The 21247-nt window shown below is 38.9% G+C and overlaps 1 protein-coding gene across 1 annotated transcript in view; it reads right to left on the minus strand.

Annotated features, from left to right (window-relative positions):
- Nucleotides 1-118: 118 nt before the first annotated feature.
- The window catches only part of Nipbl (NIPBL cohesin loading factor), a 175198-nt gene continuing 154069 nt past the window's right edge, over nt 119-21247 (minus strand). The window contains exons 35-43 of the mRNA XM_045132157.1: nt 16962-17102; nt 16667-16760; nt 16125-16279; nt 15010-15100; nt 12563-12736; nt 11659-11849; nt 5467-5574; nt 4803-5003; nt 119-214 (exon numbers count right to left, since the gene is read on the minus strand). Of these exons, the coding sequence (XP_044988092.1) occupies nt 119-214; nt 4803-5003; nt 5467-5574; nt 11659-11849; nt 12563-12736; nt 15010-15100; nt 16125-16279; nt 16667-16760; nt 16962-17102 (1251 nt within the window). The remainder of the gene's footprint in view (nt 215-4802; nt 5004-5466; nt 5575-11658; nt 11850-12562; nt 12737-15009; nt 15101-16124; nt 16280-16666; nt 16761-16961; nt 17103-21247) is intronic.

Genomic DNA, 21247 nt, shown 5'->3' on the forward strand with positions numbered 1-21247 from the left:
TTACAGAGCATCATGAGAAGTTTATGATAAATCCATACCATATCAGAAAGTATACATATGAATTCACAATTACATCATTGTAGAGCTTAACCCTTATAGAGACAGTTACACACAGTTACTATTTAGCTCTCAAAAATTTGGTCATTATAGTACTAGTAAGTGGGTTTAATGCCCCTCCAAATTCATGTACTAATAAAACCTTTGTCAGTGTCCCCTGTATGCAAAATTTAGAAATGTGAAGAGTTATTGTGAAGTGCTATGAGTTTCACACTAAAGAAACTATGAAGTATACAAAATGTAAGAACATAATGGTTATTACTGTTTGTTGGCTTTAAGAAAAATGAACTTAAGCAGAAACTTAAGTGGGACAGTGGCAACATGCCTATAATTCCAGTACTTGAGAGGCAAAGGCAGGAGGGAAGGAGTTAAAGACCAGTCTGGGCAACACAGTGAGACCTTATTCTCCTCCAAATAAAAAGCAAGCTGGAAAATATGTTATTATTCAAATTCCTTTAAAGCATGTACAGAAAAGTCACACCAGCAGCCATAACAGTAACAGCAGCTCACTCCCACCTCTACCTTTCTCTGCTGTACAGACAACAAAAAGCCTATAGGATAGACAGAATGAATCTGCTATTAATGAGACTCAGTATTATTATTTTAACTTATTGGGGGGGGGGAAGAAACAGGTAGACAGGGAGAGAATGGGCGCATTAGGGCCTCCAGGCACTGTAAACAAACCCCAGACACATGTGTCACCCTGTGCAACTGGCTTACATGGGTCCTGGAGAATCAAATCTGGGTCCTTTGGCTTTGCAGACAAGTGCTTTAACCGTGAAGCCATCTTTCTAGCTCCCAGTATTTTTTGTTTCACTACTTGTATCTCATAGTTGAAGAAATGCATACATAGAACTTTACTCCATCCATAAACTTATTTACTTAGTTTTCTTTGAATCAGAGCATCCCTTTGTAGATCAGGCTGGTTTGGAACTTACTATGTAGACCAGGCTGGCCTTAAATTCATGATCTGCCTCGGCCTCCTGAGTGGGATCACAGGCATGAGCAACTTTGAAGGGCTCATCCATCCATAGACATTTTTCTTACTGAAAATGCTCCCAAGTTGGAACATGAAATCCTTCTCTGTGCCTTCTTCAATACCAAACTGCTGCTGCTGATTTATTTATTTTTTTCGAGGTAGGGTCTTAATCTAGCCCAGGCTGACCTGGAATTCACCCTGGGTGGCCTTGAACTCATGGCGATCCTCCTACCCTTCTACCTCTGCCTCCCGAGTGCTGGGATTAAAGGCATGTGCCACCACGCCTGGCTTTTAATATCAACTTTCTTGGTAATTTAAGCCACTCTTTGTCTTATATCTTACTTCTTTGAATGCTCCCTTACCATGTCCTTCTCAAATCAACATTTTTTTGTTTATTTGTTTTCAAGGTAGAGTCTTACTCTTAGTTCAGGCTGACCTGGAACACACTCTGTAGTCCCAGGCTGGCCTCAAACTCATAGGGATCCTCCTACCTCTGTCTCCCCAGTGCTGGGATTGAAGACATGTGCCACCATGCCCGGCTCAAATCAACTTTTCAAACTGCCTTTGACAACAGGCACATTATTCATTTAGGTGTACAGGACAAAAACATTGTATCTACCCTTTCTTTGTTTATTCTCATATAGTCTTGTCCATCCTTAAAATGTTCCTCCCTCCCTCCCTCCCTTCCTTTCCATTCTTTTACTTCCTACTTTCATCATACTAGATCACTTCTTTATGACCTCTATTGTAAACACAATGCTGAAAAACCCAAGTTCCTTGGCTGGGGAGATGGCTCAGTGATTAAAGGCACTTGCTTGTAACAAAGCCTGCCAGCCTGGGTTTAACTCCCCAGTACTTACATAAAGCCAGATACACAATGTGGTGCTTACGTCTGCAGCTTGTTTGCACTGACAAGAGGCTCTGGTGTGCCCATTCTCTCAAATAAATAAATAAAAATATTAAAAAAAAAAGAGAACTCTCTTGAGTTCCTAAAAACGCTCTTTGGCACTTACCCTACATTCTATTGTTGGTATTTTCAGGAAGTAATCAACTGTCCAGTCAGATGGCAATCTAGTTACTAATATGCCATATATTCTTTTTTTGGAGGTAGGGTCTTGCTCTAGCCCAGGCTGACCTGGAATTCACTATGTAGTCTCAGGATGGCCTTGAACTCATGGCAATCCTCCTACCTCTGCCTCCTGAGTGGTGGGATTAAAGGCGTGTGGCACCACACCCAGCTCTATATATTCTTTTTTTTCTTTTCTTTTTTCTTTTTTTGAGGTAGGATCTCATTATAGGCTGACTGGGAATTCACTGTGTAGTCTCAGGCTGGCTTTGAACTCACAGTGATCCTCTTACCTCTGCCTCCTGAGTGTTGGACTTAAAAAGATGTGTACCACCACACCTGGCAGAAAGCAGGGGAGGGAAAGAGGGAGAATGAATATGAGGGCACCAGGACCTCTAGCCACTGCAAAAGAACTCCAGATGCATGTGCTACCTTGGGCATCTGGAGTCACGTGGATCCTGGGGAAATCTAACTTGGGTTGTTAGGTTTTGCATGCAAGTGCCTTAACTGCTGAGCCACCTCTCTAGCCCTCCCATATATTCTTACTCATATGTGTGTGTGTGTGTGTACATACACACACACACGTCTATATATAATGTACACACACATTTGATTTTTCAAGGTAAGGTCTTGCTCTAGTCCAGGCTGACCTGGGATTCACTATGTAGTCTGAGGCTGGTCTTGAACTCACAGCGATGCTCCTACCTGTGCCTCCTGAGTGCTGGGATTAAAGGTGTGCCCCACCATGCCTATTCATATTTTTAGTCATGTTTTTATCCTTGCCTTGAGTATCTTCCTTTCTCCTCTATACAAGATCCAAATCATACTCTATTATTTTGTTTCTTCTTTTGTTGGAGCAACATCAATGTAAACCAGACATTTACTTATTTCCTATTTTCAGACTACCCTTATAACGGAAGGTAAAATACTGAGGACAAGAGCACGATATCACATTATTTTATACCTGTCTCAGTGTCCTACACATATGAAAGCTGAGTAATGATGGTGATATAATGGTGCTGAAAGATTGTTTTTCAGACATTTCTGAAACATATGTTTGTGATATATATCTGCCAGATCATATATTAAAGATTTTCATGCAATACTTCAAAAAGAACAAGTCTAAGCCAGGTGTGGTGGCGCGCACCTTTAATCCCAGTACTCAGGAGGCAGAGGTAGGAGGATTGCCGTGAGTTCGAGGAGACCCTGAGACTACATAGTGAATTCCAGGTCAGCCTGGGCTAGAGTGAGACTCTACCTTGAAAAACAAACAAACAAAATAAAACAAAATAAAAATAAAAACAAAAAGAACAAGTCGAGTAACTTATCTGCACTCTGGTAATGTAATTTTGATTTCTTATAGGAAAATCTCTGTCAAGCTTACAAATGATTAAAAGAAGAAAAAAAAAATGCTCACATTGTTCACTGAAAGCTGCTCTAGGCTGGGTGTGGTGGCACACACCTTTAATCCCAGAACTTGCGAGTTTGAGGCTAGCCTGGGACTACAGAGAAAGTTCCAGATCAGCCTGGGCTAGAGGAGACCCTACCTCAGAAAAAAAACAAAAACAAAAACAAAAGCTGCTCTCTACATATTCCAAACAGACTGGTCTGTACACTGTGTGGTTATGTATGTGTGGTCTATGTGCTGCGTGCAGGTGCATGTGCCCCATGTGCATGCATGTGGAGAGCAGAGAAGGCTGGGTGTCTTCCTCTACTGCTCATCTGCTTATTTCCTTGAGACAGAATCTCTTAGTCAAGAAGTGCTGTTTTTTGCTAGCAAGCCCTAGCAATTCTTCGTGTTCGCCCCTCCCCGCCACTGGAGCTACTGATGTGATTTTTCCATCTTCTCAGGCTCTCACGCTTGCACGGCAAGTATTCTTACCTGCTGTGCTATTTTTTCACCACTTCTTTAATGTTTTCCCCTCTAATCTCGCATATGGTTGGCACCATAAAGGTGCTGAATAAATATTTGTGTGCAATGAATGAATAAGTAAAAAGGTAAACTTAAAGAATATGATTTTGTTTTCCTGGCCAGCGACCCTGAACACTGCAACTGGCATAATACCAATGTGTCAAGTTTTTTTTTTTTTTTTTTTTTTTTTCAGGTAGGGTCTCACCCTAGCTCAGGCTGACCTGGAATTCATTCTGTAGTCTCAGGGTGGCCTTGAACTCATGGAAATCTTCCTATCTCTGCCTCCCGAGTGCTGGGATTAAAGGTGTAGGCCGCCACGCCCAGCTAAGTGTGAAAGTTTTAACTACATATAACTGTAATTTCATTCACTAAGAAAATCAACATCAAAAGCTGGGGATCTCAGCCACCAAGATGGAATACTCTCTAACAATATTTGAATCCTACAGAAATGAGATAAAATAATCTTGTGTGCATGCATGCGTGTATTCTATGCTTTTATGCACGCATGTAATCTATTCCCAAAGTGATAGCTCAACAATGAGGCTCACTTAACAATACACTTATAGGAAGTGTTATCAAATTGTTCAAAATAGTTTGTAGGGAAGAACAATTACACTTTACTTCTTCACGAAACATTATATCTTGTAAGTAAAAGCAGATTAAAGGAAACATCTAATACAGTCAGTAACATTTGTGAAAATGTGAAAATGCTAATATTTAAAAGTAGGGACCAATCTAGACATAAAATTCAAGAACATTTTCTTAAAATAGTAAGTTTTTATGCTTACTGCTGTGTCATCAAAGAGGTTGAGTAATGAAATCAGAAAGGCTCGTCTGTGTTGGCGATTGCCACGGATCATGGAGTACAGGTGTGAACACAAAGCACTTGAGGACTCATCTTGTCTGAAACCTCTCACGGGATCTTTCAGGCACGTGTTGATTGCCTGTTGTACCTGATAAGACATCTTCATGCCAGCCACTGCTTTCATCTGAAATCAATAAAGGCCTCATTATCATCTGAGCAATTAAGAATCACATTCAAAGTATACCTGAACATTACACTTCATGTAAGTTCCTTATTTGGTTTTCCTATTTAAAATAATTATATCACAGAATGAAGTTTTGGTGCATAAGAGATCATCTATTGAAATCCTCTTATTGCATAGAAACCCCCCCCCCCCGCAAAAAAAAAAACAGGTCTAGACGTCATTGCTGCCAAAGTCAAAGCAGAGCTTCCTGACTTAATCCACAGGGCTTGCTGGACTTGGCCCATCTTAGAGTTAACTTTAAGTAAGAATAAAACTTAGTTGAAAGTTTGGGGGGGAATAATCTTAGTTGTAAATTAAGAAGAGTACTAAGCAAGCACTCTAGAATAATGACCTGTAGGAAGGACAAAGAAGTGGTCTACTAGAGAAAGACATTTATATTAGGTTATCTACTTTAAATACCTACATGAATGAATCCAGCATACTTTTTGTCTATTTCCACGAGCTGCTGATCAGCCTTGTTCCGCATAGCAGGTTCTGGGTCTGTGCCCATAGCAATTAAATAGGGGACACACTGGGAGGGAAAAAAAAATTATAAGATACTACAGCAGTGAAAAGTCTTTGTGTATCTTGACATGTCAAAACTTATTATAAGGGCTGCAGAGATAGCTCAGTAGTTAAAGGTGCTTGCCTGCAAAGCCTGACAGCCTGGGGGGGGGGGGGTTCAATTCCCCAATCACCCACATAAAGCCAGACACAAACTCATCTGCAGTGGCAAGAGAGCTTGGGGTGCACATGCACATACCCCCTCACACATGTGAAAATAAGTAAAAATTTAAAAAAGTTAGGTATTTAGGATATATACATTTAGCATTATAAGCTTTGCTAGAAATGCTGTTTTAGTTGAGTCTTTTAAGTGTGATACTCTTTCAATTTAACTTAGTTAAGAAAAATCATTAGAAATACTGATGTATGAGGTTGAAAAATTTCAACAAAATTTATTTTATTTATTTTTGTTTTTAAAGTTTTATTTATTTAAGAGAGTGAGAAAGAGGGAGAGGGAGAGAGAATATGAATATGGGTGTGCCAGGGCCCCCAGCTACTGCAAACAAACTACTCCATGCACCCCTTGTGCATCTGGCTTACCTGGTTCCTGGGGAATCAGACTGATGTCCTTTGCCTTTACAGGCAAACGCCTTAATCACTGAACCCTCTCTCTAGCCCAGGTTAACTTGGAATTCACTATGTAGTCTAAGAGGCTGGCCTCAAACTCACATCAATCCTCCTACCTTTGCCTCCTGAGTGCTGGGATTAAAGGCGTGCACCACCACATCCAGCTATTACTTTAAATATTTATTTATCTATTTATTTGCAAGGAGAGGGAAAATGGGGGTGCCCAGATCTCCTGGGGCTGCAAATGAATTCCAAATGCATGTGCTCCTCTGGTTTTACATGGGTACTGGGGAATTGAACCCAGGCCAGCATACTTTGCAAGCAAGTAAGTGCCTAGCCATCTCTCCACCCCATATATTAAGTTTCTCTAAACATAAAATATTTTCAAGATAGGACTAGCCATTTAATATTATGATTTATAGTGTACAATAAATGTATAAACCAAAAATTCTTGTGTGTCAGCATTTGTTTTGTGAAGATAACATCAAGTGAAAAGTAATGTCTTACATACAAAGCTAGGAAAATATAGTTTCCCCCATGAAGCTGATTTTAGTAGGATCAGACAGTAGATATAGTTACATTCACTGTACTTGTGTGTGTGTGTGTGGGGAGAATGGACTGGAGAGATGGCTTAGCCTAAATAAGGACCAGGGTTCAATTCCCCAGTACCCACGTAAGCCAGATGCCCAAGATGGCCCATGCATCTGGAGTTTGTTTGCAGTGGCTACAGGCCCTGGCATGTGTGTATGTGGCAATGCTCTCTCTTTCCCTCTCTCTGCTTCTTTCTCTCTTGCAAGTAAATAAATAAATATATTTTTTTAAAAAACAGCTCTACCATGGGCTCTATTTCCAATCCTGTCATTGTACTTCTAAAGTTAATAAGTACCTGTTAACTATTACTCTGTTACATGAAGCTGATTCAGATCAATGAATCAGTAAGACGACTAGAAAAACAAGTATAAAACAACTTTAGGGCTGGGGAAATGGCTTAGTGGTTAAGGCGTTTGCCTGCAAAGTCTAAGGACCCCGATTCAATTCCCTAGGACCCATGTAAGCCAGATGCACAGGGGTATTCGTTTTCAGTGGCTGGAGGCCCTAGCGTGCCCATTCTCTCTGCCTCTTCCTCTCTCTCAAATGAATAAAGTACTTAAAAAAAAAAAAACCTTTAAAATCCAGACAGCAATTAAATCAATAGGGTGGTCATGGGTTACAGTCTATACCAGGAAACAACAAATGTCTACAAAGAATGAAGACCAGAGTTTGTCTGCTCAGAGCTCATGTTCATGTCAGGTGGGTATGGCACCCACCTACAACCCCAGTGCTCAGGAGGTAGAGGTGGGATGGATTCCTGTGGCAAACTGCCTAGCTAGACCAGCCAAATCAGCCAGCTCTGGTTCAAGTGGAAAGTGGTTAAGAAAGACACCCAACATCAACCTCTGTCCTCCACATGCACGCATACATGATGAGAACATATGCATACATACTATATACACATGTAAAAAAAATGTTACTGACAAGTTTGACATGGTGGTCATGCCTATAATCTCAGTACTAAGCAGGCTAATGCAGGAAGACTGTGACAAGTCCAAGGCTACATGACAGATTCTCGGCCGGCCTGAGATACATATTGAGACCCTGTCTCAAAAACCAAACCAAATCAAAACAAGAAACTATAACCAATGTAAAAAAATATATATGTATATACATACATATACATATACACACACACACACACATATACATACATATATACATATCAAAAAATAGAAAAAGAATATTACTCCTTTACCTAGTAAATTTTGAAAAGGGTAATATATTAGGTTGTATTACATGAATTATATAAATTAAATTATTATTATGGTTCTGAAAGACAGTGTCCCTTTTCTGAAAAAAATAAGTTCAAGCTTCGGAGGTTAAAAAATTCATAGTGTGAAATTTACTGACAAATGCTTTAAAAGAAAGGTAGATGTAAAAAGAGAGGTAAAGGGTCTAGGTAGACGGCCTAACAATAAAAGTATCTGCTTGTAAAGCCTGACCAGCTGGGGTTAATCCCTACCTACCCATGAAAACCTGGATGCAAAAAGTGGCGCAAGCACCTGTTGATCATTTGCAATGACAAGAGACCTGGTGCAAGCACTACACATGCACAAACAAATAAATAAAAATTAAAAAAAAGAGTGGTAAAGTTGGCAAAATGTTAACAAATGGTTACTGGAGATGAACATAAAGGAATCTGTTGTACCAACTGCCGCCGCTTCTTTGTGTATTTTACAAGTGTTTTTTTTTTTTTTTTCCAAGGTAGGGTTTGACTCTAGCACAGGATGGCCTGGAATTCACTACTAAGTCTCAGGGTGGCCTTGAACTCACTGCAATCCTCCTACCTCTACCTCCCGAGTGCTGGGATTAAAGGTGAGCGCCACCACGCCCGGCTCTTTTTTAACTTTTTAATTGAGGCAGGGTCTCATTCTAGCCCAGGATGACCAGGAATTCACACTGCAATCTCAGGCCAGTCTAAAAATTCATTGTAGTCCTCCTACCTCTGCCTCCCAAGTGCTGGGGTTAAAGGTGTGTACCAACACACCCAGCTTTTTTTTTTAAACCTTTTATTGACAATTTTCATACACGTATACAATGTTTTTTTCTTTTACTTTTTTGGAGGTAAGGTCTTGCTCTAGGCCAGGCTGACTTAGAATTCATTGTGTAGTCTCAGGGCGGCCTTGAACTAACGGTGATCTTCCTACCTCTGCCTTCCAAGTGCTGGGATTAAAGGTGTGCGTATACAATGTATTATAATCATAATCCCCCCTCTATTACCTTCATTCACACACACACACATACACACACACACACACACACTTTTTTTTTACATATGTTATAATGTCTATCACCCCATTTCCCTGACGGTACTCCTCGGTAGGGTTCATGGTGTTCTGTGGGGTAATTAGGGTCTCGGGGTGGGGGGGGGCTATGCCTCAAACTATTTCTACCTACCCACCCTGTGGCTCTTAGAATACAAAGTTATTTTTAAAGTTTTAAAAAATCTTTTTATTAGCCGGGCGTGGTGGCGCACGCCTTTAATCCCAGCACTCGGGAGGCAGAGGTAGGAGGATCACCGTGAGTTCGAGGTCACCCTGAGACTCCATAGTGAATTCCAGGTCAGCCTGGACCAGAGTGAAACCCTACCTCAAAAAAACAACAACAACAACAACAAAAATCTTTATATTGACAACCTCCTATACTCAGACAATGTAACATGATCATAGTACCCTCATACTACCTTCTTTTCTCCTGTCCCAAATATCCCCTCCAGTGAATCCCTTCTTTTTTATGTGGGGGTTTTCTGTGGTTTTGTTTTATTACGTATAGTGGTGAACACACATAATCCCAATACTTGCAAGGTAGAAGCAGGAGGATACTGAGTTCAAGGCAGATCGACACATGTCAATTGTGATTCAAAACAACAAAGGCTGGATGTGTGGCTTAGGGGAGGAGTGCCTGCCTAGCACCTTTGTTTACTATTTTTAAAGCATGGATTTTCTAGGCTGGCCTTGAACTACTGAACAAAGCACTAGACTGCATGTGTGTCACCACATCTGGCTTCAAAAGTTTCAAAAAACAGGTATTAATTGATCATCTATATACCAAAAATCTGAAATTTGAAACTTTTTGAGAACCAACATAAAAAAGGTCTTGGGCTTTGGAGCACTTTGGATTTTCAGATAGGGCTGCTTAACTGCCAAAATCTACACAAATATTTCAGAACACACATATTCTAAAATCTGAAACATTCCTGGTCCCAAGTATCTCAGAGAATTCTCAACCTGTATTAATAATGGTAATAATAAAAGCACCTATATCACAGATTCCCAAGTATTTGAAAAATGTGAGTTTCAAAATATATTTCTGCACGATGTAAAATGATTTTAATGGTCATATTCTGAGTGATGAAGAACAGGTCAAATCTCTGCCAGTGTGCTTTAAGTATATACAGCAGAAAATGCGAGAAAAAGGTGAGCCTACAATTGTATAAAATCACCTTTTAACATATGGCACTCTCCTGACCACCAGCACTCGCTCTCTCTTACACACACGTGTGTTTATTGGAGGGAGGGGAAGAGAGACAACCAGAACAAGAGGGGAGAAAACAAGAGTGAGAACACCTGTCAGGGCCCCTTGCTGTTGCAAAACTCAAGCACCACTTTGTGCATTTGACTTTACATGGGTACTGGGGCATTGATGCTGGCCTGGCAGGCTTTGCAAGCAAGCCTTTTTAACCCGTAAGTCATCTCTCCAGACCAGATACTACATAGTAGTATTATCAACACTGGCTGTCAATACTCAGGAGTACTAATATACCTGTACCACACATAATTTCTGGCCCCTCTTTCTTTTATGGCGCTGGTGTCAAAGCCATGGTCTACATATGGTAGGCAAGCACTATACCACTGATCTACAGCCCCAGCCCTTTATCATTTTATTGTATCACAAAACTTTAGCATCTTGCCACCTGAAAATGGCAAAAACTGAACTCAGATTATGGAATTAACTGTTCTGTACAAAAACAAAATTTACCCTGTTGAGCAAATATACTCTTAAATTTACTTCTAAATTTTTTGTTTTTTATTTTACTTACTTATTTGAGAGCGCGCGCGAGGGGGGGAGGGAGAGGGAGAGAATGGGTGCATCAGGGCTTCCAGCCACTGCAAATGAACAGTGCACCCCCTTGTGCATCTGGCTAATGTGGGTCCTGGGGAATGGAGCCTCGAACTGGGGTCCTTACGCTTTACAGGCAAGTGCTGAACTGCTAAGCCATCTCTCTAGCCCTTAAACTTACTTCTAATTCTGACACTACATATTGTTGGATCTTACGGTTCAGAGCAAAAATGGACTAAAATAAATTCAGCATCTCTAAACAGGAAAAAGGACTTGAGTACATATTCTACCACGAGAAATCCACTTTGTTTATAAATATATAGGTATTTTGCAGTAATGATAACCTAAGAAGTCCAAATTAGATTTTTTTGGGTATTTTTAAACCTTTTATTGACAAATTCCATATATACAGACATTATACCATGATCATAATCCTCTCCCACCACCTTCTCTTTTCCTTTCCCTTATTCGCCCTCTATCAAATCCCTTCTTAGTAGTCTCTCTTCTATTTTGATGTCATCATTTTTCCCTCCTATTATGCAGGACTTGGTAAGCAGCATCAGCCACCATGGGGTCATTAGTGCCATGGCCACTTTGTGCCTGGGAGACAGTATTAAAAGCACTCTTGCCCTCAAATTAGATTCTCATGAGTGTAACACAAGTCAGGAGGCCGATGCAGGAGGAACATTTAAATCCAACAGTTTGAAACTGTATATATAAAAAAAAGATTTAATTAAAAGGAATGAAGAATTACTTCTTTTTATCTAACCACAATGTTATCAGGTTACAGTCTGGCTCTCTTAATAAAAACTGCTATATAAAACTTGCTTACCTGAACTGGATGAATAAGACCTTGATTTAGAGTCAGTGCTATGACATTTAGGGCAAAGTGGCGAACACTTGACTGGGTGTGAAAAAAGGCCTCAAGCACCTGTTTGAGGTAAAGCTGCATGATGGAACTACTCATCCCTGAGGAAACATCACCCATCTCTTTTAAGTCTTCTTGCTTTGCAACTTTCTTCCCTACCAAAGGAAGCAAAGGGTAAGCACATGAAAAGCACATTAACTTACCAATGACTCCAACTCAGGCCATGGCCTATAATCACAAAGTACTAGTGTGCAATTTCAGTGGTTTTCAATCCCCACTCCCCAGATGGGTCAAAGGCCTTTTTTTTAAATTTTATTTTATTTTATTTATTTATTTGAGAGCGATAGACAGAGAGAGGAAGAGGCAGAGAAACAGAGAGAATGGGCGCGCCAGGGCCTCCAGCCACTGCAAACGAACTCCAGACGCGTGCGCCCCCTTGTGCATCTGGCTAACGTGGGACCTGGGGAATCGAGCCTCGAACCAGGGTCCTTAGGCTTCACAGGCAAGCGCTTAACCGCTAAGCCATCTCTCCAGCCCGGGTCAAAGGCCTTTTGGAGAACTCAGTATGAGCTGTAATTTCTTCCCCCCCCAAATGTAAATGTTCATATATATACACCTAAAAATTTACAATTATTTTACAATTATTTTAGGATGTTTAAGAATAATATTTGAGAGTGAGACCCTACCTCAAAAAAAAAAAAAAAAGATACCCCCCCCCAAAGACTATTATGGACATTAGCCTAAAGACCCTTACTTTACTAAACTCCTCCTAGATAAGGAACTTTATGTATCTAAGTTAAAAATGTATTATAATAGAACATCACAACTGTAGCTGCAACGTGAAGTGTGAAAGTGTATTTATACTTACAGTCTCTGTCTGCCTGCTGCATTCGTGTGTCTTCTTCTTGAAGGTAAGTCTGGAGGTTTTTTAACACTTGTATTTTTAAATTTACTGAGGAGTTCTTATCAGATAAAATATTATTATACAGATTCTTCACTTCTTGCTCAAACATTAGACTTGGATGCTGTATAAAGGCAAATCCTAAGAAAAAGGAAAAAATAATCTCTTTATATATTCCTACTGAAAGTAAATACAACATAATGAAAATGTTAAATTATATAAAGAGCTCCTTATTTCAAAATTAAAACTTAAAATGACTGGAAGAATATGCTGGTGGCCTTACCTAGAGAAGTATTAGAGCAGGCACTTCTTTTCCCCATGAATTAAAAACAAGAAATTGCATTTCAAAGGAGAATTTCACACAAGAGGAAACCTTGAGGAGGGAGCAGGGCCTAGTGGCTAGGGGAGTGGATTAGGAGTCAGGAGTCTTGGGTTCTATTCCTGGCTCCACCACTGACTTGTAGTGTGACTTTGGGTCAGTCACACAATCTCTCTGTGCCTCAATTCTCCATCTGTAAAATGGGGACAATAATATTTACCACCCACCTACCTCAAAGGGATGTTTTCAGGATCTAAGAAGTAATGGCTGCAAACATTTTTCAGATCCCTAATAGAAGGTACTATACCAATAATTTAAAAAAAAAATTATTGAAATATATCCATTAAATGAAACAGAATTTAAAACTAGAGCTATAATACCTTCCCTTTCTTTCTCATTTGTCCATATAAAGAGGTCACATGCTAACTTACAACCACTGATTACTAAAAACAAATTACCAATATTTTAATCTATATATAAATCTTTATTAGAGGAAAAAAATGAAGACCCTTGTTGGCATCAACTGTTATCAATATCAAAACCAAACTAAACTCAAAGTATAGAGTGATTAGATAACTAGTCCAAGTTCACACAGAATAACCATGGGTCAGGCAAAATATCTTTATTAACTGTTCTATAGTGGTACTTCCTTAAAACTTCACTTAAAAAAAAAAAAACTTCACTTATTTCTTGTCTGAATTAGCTGTAACACAAATGGTCTTGCCACTTCATAAAAATTACACCCAAACTGAATATCTAATGTTATATCTTGGCTTAACAATTTTTTACTAATATGACTCCCTAGTAAATAGTGTCTGCATTTTATTATAAGCATTTTTTTTGAAAGGAATGGAGGAGGAATAAGTTCATAATATTTAAATATTTATAGACATCATCAACATGATGTAATATGGTTTGAGTAACTCAGAATCTTTATTTCTCACTTTTGTTGAAAGACTATCGATGATCATCTGTGAATACTAAATTTTACACCTTGACAATGCTACCAAAATATTTCCAAATGACTTTATTGGACATGTTGACATTTGTTTGCACAAAAAAAGCAATAACAAAACCCCCAAATAGGACATACTGCTCTTGTTTTGAATAATTACAAAAAAGGCATTATATGCTGAAGGTATAGGAGTTTTAGAATTTTTTATTTTTTTTATTTTTTTGAGGTAGGGTCTCACTCTAGCTCAGGCTGACCTGGAACTCACTATGTAATCTCAGGGTGGCCTTGAACTCATGGTGATCCTCCTACCTCTGCCACTACGCCCAGCTAGAATTTTTTTTTTAAAGAATTTATTGCAGGTACTTTCTAGTTCCCTATACTCTAATCCCTTCCAGCTAATCATCTTCAATCTGTTTGCAAAGTATGTTTTTATTACACTAATGCTTCTAGAGTAAATGGAACAGATCTATTATGTAAACTATTCTTTTTGGTTGGCTACCAAGTGCTTCTATATAAGTAAAAGTCTGTATACTGCCTACCGTTTTAACCTGAAGTGGCAGATACATGAATGGCAAAATTTTGCATTAAAAAAAGAACATTTAGGCTTGGGGAGATGGCTTAGCGGCTAAGTGCTTGCCTGTGAAGACAAAGGACCCAGGTTTGAATCCACAGGACCCATGTAAGCCAGATGTGCAAGGTGGCACATGCATCTGGAGTTCATTTGCAGTGGCTAGAGCCCTGGTGAGCCCATTCTCTCTCTCTCTCAAAATAAGTAAAAATAAAAAAATATATTTAAACTAAAGAACATTTAAATGCAAACTTTTTTGGCATCATTTATTAAGTGCTTCAATGACTGTTATTAAGATAACTATAGGAGTAGGAGAAAGTACTGTTTTTTTTTTAAACTAATGAAGAAACTACTGAAGAAGTTAAGTGGCTTGAACAAGCTTACTCAGGAGAGTCACAGGTAAGGTAGGAATGGAATCCAGGTGTTCTAGATTCCAGTTCTTTATTTTACCCACTAGATCCACTGCCGATAGAAATAAATCTAAATAAATCAACAATTTAGACTCACAATAGTTAAGTTTACTCTAGCCCTGAAAGACCTAAAAACTATACAGAAATTTAGATTTAACTTACCTAGACCAATGATGGCTTTTGTTTGTACTTCCTCATCTGAATGTTTTGTGAAGTACATCAACAGTTCAAGTACTTTGTCCTTTATGTTAACCTAAGGGGAGGAAAGACACAGGAAAGGCATTTAAGACTACTCAGTTGAGGAAATGATCCTTTTTCCCCCTCTTCCCCCAAGGTACGGTCTTGCTCTAAGCCCAGGCTGACCTAGATTTGGTCTCAAGCTGGCCTCTCGAAATCACAGCAATCCTACTTCAGCCTAAATTCTTTTTTTAAAGGTAGGGGTTCTTGCTCTAACCCAGGCTGATCTGGAATTAACTAAGTAGTCACAGGCTGGCCTCAAACTCACGGTGAGTTTCTACCTCAGCCTCCTTACCTGGGATTAAAGGCATGTGCCACCATGCCAAGCCAAAGTTTTAATTATTATGGAAATAATGCCTAAAATAATTTTCATATGAAAACATTAAAAATTAATTATGCTAGAGATGTAGCTTATTGGCAGAGCACATGCCTAGCAAAGTACAAGGCCCTGGGTTGATTGCATAACATTAAAACAAGAACTGAAAACTCAACAATTCCATTTATTTTAGAATAGTGGCATTTAAAGTAATGGTTTATGATAAGAAGTGTGTGCCAGAATGTAAACTAATACAATAGAGGGGAAAAGTGAACTGCTGGGGCTGAGAGATGGCTTAGGAGTTAAGGCACTTCCTGCAAAGCCAAAGGACCCAGGTTAGATTCCTCAGTATCCATGTAAAGCCAGATGCACAAGGTGGCACATGCATCTAGAGTTCATTTGCAGTGGCTGGAGGTTCTGGGGTACCCATTCTCTCTCTCTCTTAAATAAATAAAAAAAAAAAAAGCCTAAATTATGACTATTGTTAAAGAACTGATATAATTAGTCTGCAGTGGAAACTTCTGATCTTGTCATAGACTAGTAAGAAACAATTCATGGATCAATAGCAAATCTAGAGACACATTCTGATTAGCACTATTTTCACAGTTCTCATTAAACCATACTACTCTGATGCTGCCTTCTTTCTAGACTGCTCCCATGATTCTTAGCACAGGGCCACACAGGACTGTGCTTTTAATAGCGGAGGTCATGTTTCAACATTTACCTTACTGCTGCCTTTAAAATCTTCCAAATCAAAATCAAAATGCCGACAGAGTGCTCCAACGGTGAAGAGGGACCTGAGAAGGGCTGGCTTATTGGTCAGAAGTGAAGTGTTGTTTGGGTCCTCTTGGTGCTGGCTTTTTAATTTTGAAATGGCACCTAAGAAAGATAAGTACTTTTAATTTACAATGAACCCTTTATCCTTAAATTATGTTCAGTCAGTCAGCCCAAATGATTACAACTAAATAAATTGTACTATTGGTTCTAAGTATTACATATGTCTAGCATTATGGGTGTATTCCTTAGAACTAAGATAACGTAAGGTAAAAGATTTAAATTCTACTTTATACTATAGGAAAAAATTTATCAGCCTTCATTTATAAAGAAATAAACAGAAAACTTAAAAAAGAATACACAAATATTGTTTGATTGTAGACAGTGAGGGGCTATACTTATTATTTTACTGCCCTTTATGAGGTATACTAACAAGCCAGACATACATGACAAATTTAGCAAGGGATTATAGAGCCCAGGTACTGAACTTACCATAGTATCTATTGAAACAGGCCCACACAAATTTAAAATTTTGTGTTACTTTATTTACAACAGCCCCAAGACAGCTTACACAATGTTGTACTACCTAAAAGATAGAGAAAACGTTACTCTTTCAAAAAAATTGACAACACAATTAAAATATACTACGAAAGTTTTTCCTTATTACATATTTGTTTTAAAATAACACTAAAATACACTGGAACTTAAATCTGACATGTAGTAATGTTTTACAAGTCATCATTTGTGAATTATATACCACTCAATACAAAGATGGTCAACTGCTTACAGTCATGCCATATTTGATGATAAGCTTCATTAGATCTTCTTCAATGGTGGCAAGGAAAGTTTCACTTGGATGTTCCATCAGTGGTACTACTAGCTCGAGAATTTTTGCAACATTGCAGATAACCATGAAATCATTCTGCGTCTATGATAAGAAATTAACACATTATATAAATACCCAAAACCTGAAGAAACTGCCAATAGCTTCATGTATTTGGAAATATGGTTGGAGCATTATGTGTGTAAAATTACAGTTTAATATTATAAAGGAAATACTAAAGAAAAGCTTTTTCTTGAGGTAGGGTCTCATTCTAGCCTAAGCTGACCTGGAATTCACTCTGTAGTCCCAGGCTGGCCTCAAACTCACAGTGATCCTCCTAATTCTGTCTTCTGAGTGCTAGGTTTAAAGGTATATGTCATGACACCCAGCTTGGAAAGAGCTTTTCTTAAAGGAAGGAAGAGTACACGAGAGAATATTGTACTTCTGGATTCTGGTCCTACCAATAATTTACCAAGTAACCTTCTGCGGGGGGGGGGGGGGGGAGGAGGGGGTTGTCACTTAATCACAATGCTAGTTTTTGTTTCCCTAAAGTGAAACACACGTCAACTCTAAACACAATATTTAAATACTGTACATATTTTAAATATTTTACAAAGAGTGGGGTACTGTTTTTAAGAGTATTTTTTTCTTTTATTTTTATTTCTATGAGAGAGAGAGACAGAGAGAGAGAGAGAGCGCGGGAGCAAGTGAGCGCAAAACAGCCACTCCAAATGAACTCCAGACACAGACTCCACCATGTGCATCTGGTTTACATGGGTACTGGGGAATCAAACCTGGGTCCTTAGGTTTTGCAGGCAAGTGCTTTAACTGCTAAGCCATCTCTCCAGCCCCAACAGTTCACCCCCCCCCCCATTGTACTGGTTTACATTCTGGCACACACTTCCTATCACACACCATTACTTTAAATGCCACTACTCTAAAGTAAATGGAATTGATTTTTCAATTTTTCTTTTCAGTGTCATGCACTGAACCCAGGGCCTTGCCCTAAGAGTAGTTATTTTTTAGATGGCCTTGAACTCATGGTGATCCTCTTCCCCCTGCCTCCCTAGTGCTGGGATTGAAGGCATGCACCACCACTAGACTAGACTAGCTAGACTGATGAATTCTAACACAGCCTGAACTGGTGATGAGTTTGCCCTCCACTACCTATCGAGGAGTATTTGGCAGCATTTGGAGGTATTTTTGGTTGTTACATTGGGAGCTGTGAAGAGTACAGCTGTTATCTACTGCAGAAAGACCAAAGATGCTGCTAAACACCCTACAAATAGTTCTGCACAACAGAATTATCCAGCCCTGTCAATAGTATGGAGGTTGAGAAAACCCATGTCAAGCTTTTTTTTTTTTTTAATTATAAATAAAAATGGCTGGGTGTGGTGAGCATGCCATTAAAATATTTGTGTGTTCAGTCTATAGTCCTCCACTCTGCCAACTGAGCTATGGAAGGGTACACTATTTGTAATACTTTATGTATTTGACTGAGAAAGAGGTATAGAGAAAGAGAGAAAAAGAGAGAGCGAGCAAGCAAGCACGGGCGGGTGAGAGAGCATGTGTGGTTGTGTGCCAGGGTTTCTAGTCACTGCAAATGAACTCCAGAAGCATACACCACTTTATACATCTGGCTTTATGTAGGTACTGAGGAATTGATCCTGGGTCCTTAGACTTTGTAGACAAGCAACTTAACCATCTATCCAGCCCTGTGCATGCCTTTAATACTAGCACTCAGGAACCTGAGGTAGGAGGATTGTTGTGAGTTCGAGGCCAGCCTGAGACAACATAGTGAATTCCAGGCCAGCCTGGGCTTGAGTGAGACCCTACCTCAAAACAAACAAAATGTATAAAACCAGAATTAGGATATATAGTTTTCTCACTTCTTATTCTGAATTTTAAACATATTTTTCTTCAACTAAACAAAAACTATTGAGCACATTAAACAAAATTGGTGAGACATAAGAAAAAAATATAAGCACTAAACATTTTATAATAAAGTTTTTTCCCTTTCTAAAAGCAACAAAGCTGCTAACTATCTTTTTTTTCTTTTTTCTTTTCTTTTTTTTTTTTTTTTTTGGTTTTTCGAGGTAGGGTCTCACTCTAGCTCAGGCTGATCTGGAATTCACTATGTTGTTTCAGGCAATCCTCCTACCTCTGCCCCCCAAGTGCTGGGATTAAAGGTGTGAGCCACCACTTGCTACTATCATTTTTAGGGGATAGGAGATTTTCTATGTATATTTTTAGTCCAGCAAAGCAAAAATTATTGGCATTCATTTTGGACTTGCTACATGGGTCCTGGGATTTCAAACGGAGGTTATCAGGCTCGCACAGCAGTCACTTTTTACTTATTGAACCATCTCCCCATCCCTTCATCTTGGACTTCCTGAGCTTATTATTTTACCAGCTACAAACTTTCCTATATCACATTCAATTTTCCTTTCAGGATTCTCCTAAGACCTCCACATGAAGTTTGAAAAATGAAAGATGAATATATCTTTCTAAATAATATACAAGTACCATTATTTCTTCACCTCATGTCCACAATCCCCTTAAGTGAAAGTGGGCCTGGGGACAAAAGGGTCTGTAGTAGATAAGATAAATTCATCTCAGAACAATTGCTCACATTTATTTTTTTTAAAATTGTTTTTGTTTATTTATTTATTTGAGAGAAACAGACAGAGTGAGAAAGAGGCAGAGAGAGAGACAGAGAGAATGGGTGCGCCACGGCCTCCAGCCACTGCAAATGAACTCCAGACGTGTGCGCCCCTTGTGCATCTGGCTAACGTGGGTCCTGGGGAGTTGAGCTTTGAACCGGGGTTCTTAGGCTTCACAGGCAAGTGCTTAACCGCTAAGCCATCTTTCCAGCCCTCACATTTATTTTTATTAAAAAAAAAAAAAAAGTAGTAGCTTTTTCTGGAACTTGTTTAAAACAATGTCAGGTAAGGAAATGCCTTAAAATTACAAATAAATATATGAAGCCTGATAGATACTATGATATAACCCCCCCAGCAAAATATAATATAAGAGACATTTGAGATGAATATATGTAAGGTATTTGAGTATCTACAATATTTGAAAAATTTTCAAAGTGTGAAAGGTACATAATTCAAAGAAAAATGGACAGATGACACTAATATTAAATTCACTGAAAACAAGACCAATGGCTCATGAAAGATGGTTAAGCTTGGAAGTTATGGAATGTGAAGCTACAATGTATTATTCCTTTAAACCTGTTTTATTGGCCAAGAGAGCAAATAAAAGGTTATAAATCATACCCATCAGCAATCTGTTCAAAATCATAACCCCAAGCTGTACCCCCAAACAAAATACAAAGAACAACAAAAAGCTTGTTCCAACAACCTAACTGCAGCAGTAGTTAAGTATATCTCAATAGTATTATGTTTAGGATTATACTTTATAATCAGACTCCACAGTTATTTACATTCTCTTAGCTTCAGTTTTCTCATCATTAAAATGAGGATTACTAGTAGTTGACTAGTAAATCAAATACTCAATTGAAGATTTCTCGTTTTGGTTTTTTGAGGTAGGATCTCGCTCTAGCCCAGGCTGAGCTGGAATTCACTACGTAGTCTCAGGGTGGCCTTGAACTCGAGGCAATCCTCCTACCTCTGCCTCCTAAGTGCTATGCTACCATGCCCAGCTTGTCAATGTAAGAGTTCTTTAGAGTCCCTGATGACTGTGTTTTAACAAGTAGGAGCTATCATAGGTGACATTGAATCCATTTGTTTTGGATCTAATATAAGCCCTCAAGATGGAATTAGTATTATTCTTTTTCCACATTTATTTCTTACGTTCTACTACTCTCCTTGGCCCTTAAAATTTTCTCAGGAAGTCCTCAGGTCTTTACCAAGAACTTATACATTAGGGAAAACAAAACAAGCAAGAAGCTCCAAACACACACAAACTAAAAACCCTTGTAATAGAAAAACAAAATTAGAAAAGGAAACTATTAAAGTTGGATCCAGCCAGGCATGGTGGCGCACACCTCATCCCAGCACTTGGGAGGCAGAGGTAGGAGGATTGGCATGAGTTCAAGGCCACCCTGGGACTACCGAGTGAATTCTGGGTCAGCCTGAGCTACAGTGAGACCCTACCTCAAAAAAAAAAAAAAAAAGTTAGATCCTTTGAAAACATTTAGACTTGTAAAGTATCCCATCACATTATATCCTGCCACACATATTATTGTAAAATCTCATTTGATTTGCAGTATTATTTCATGC

Source organism: Jaculus jaculus, chromosome 13 (genome assembly GCF_020740685.1).
Source record: "Jaculus jaculus isolate mJacJac1 chromosome 13, mJacJac1.mat.Y.cur, whole genome shotgun sequence".
NCBI classification, from domain to species: domain Eukaryota; kingdom Metazoa; phylum Chordata; class Mammalia; order Rodentia; family Dipodidae; genus Jaculus; species Jaculus jaculus.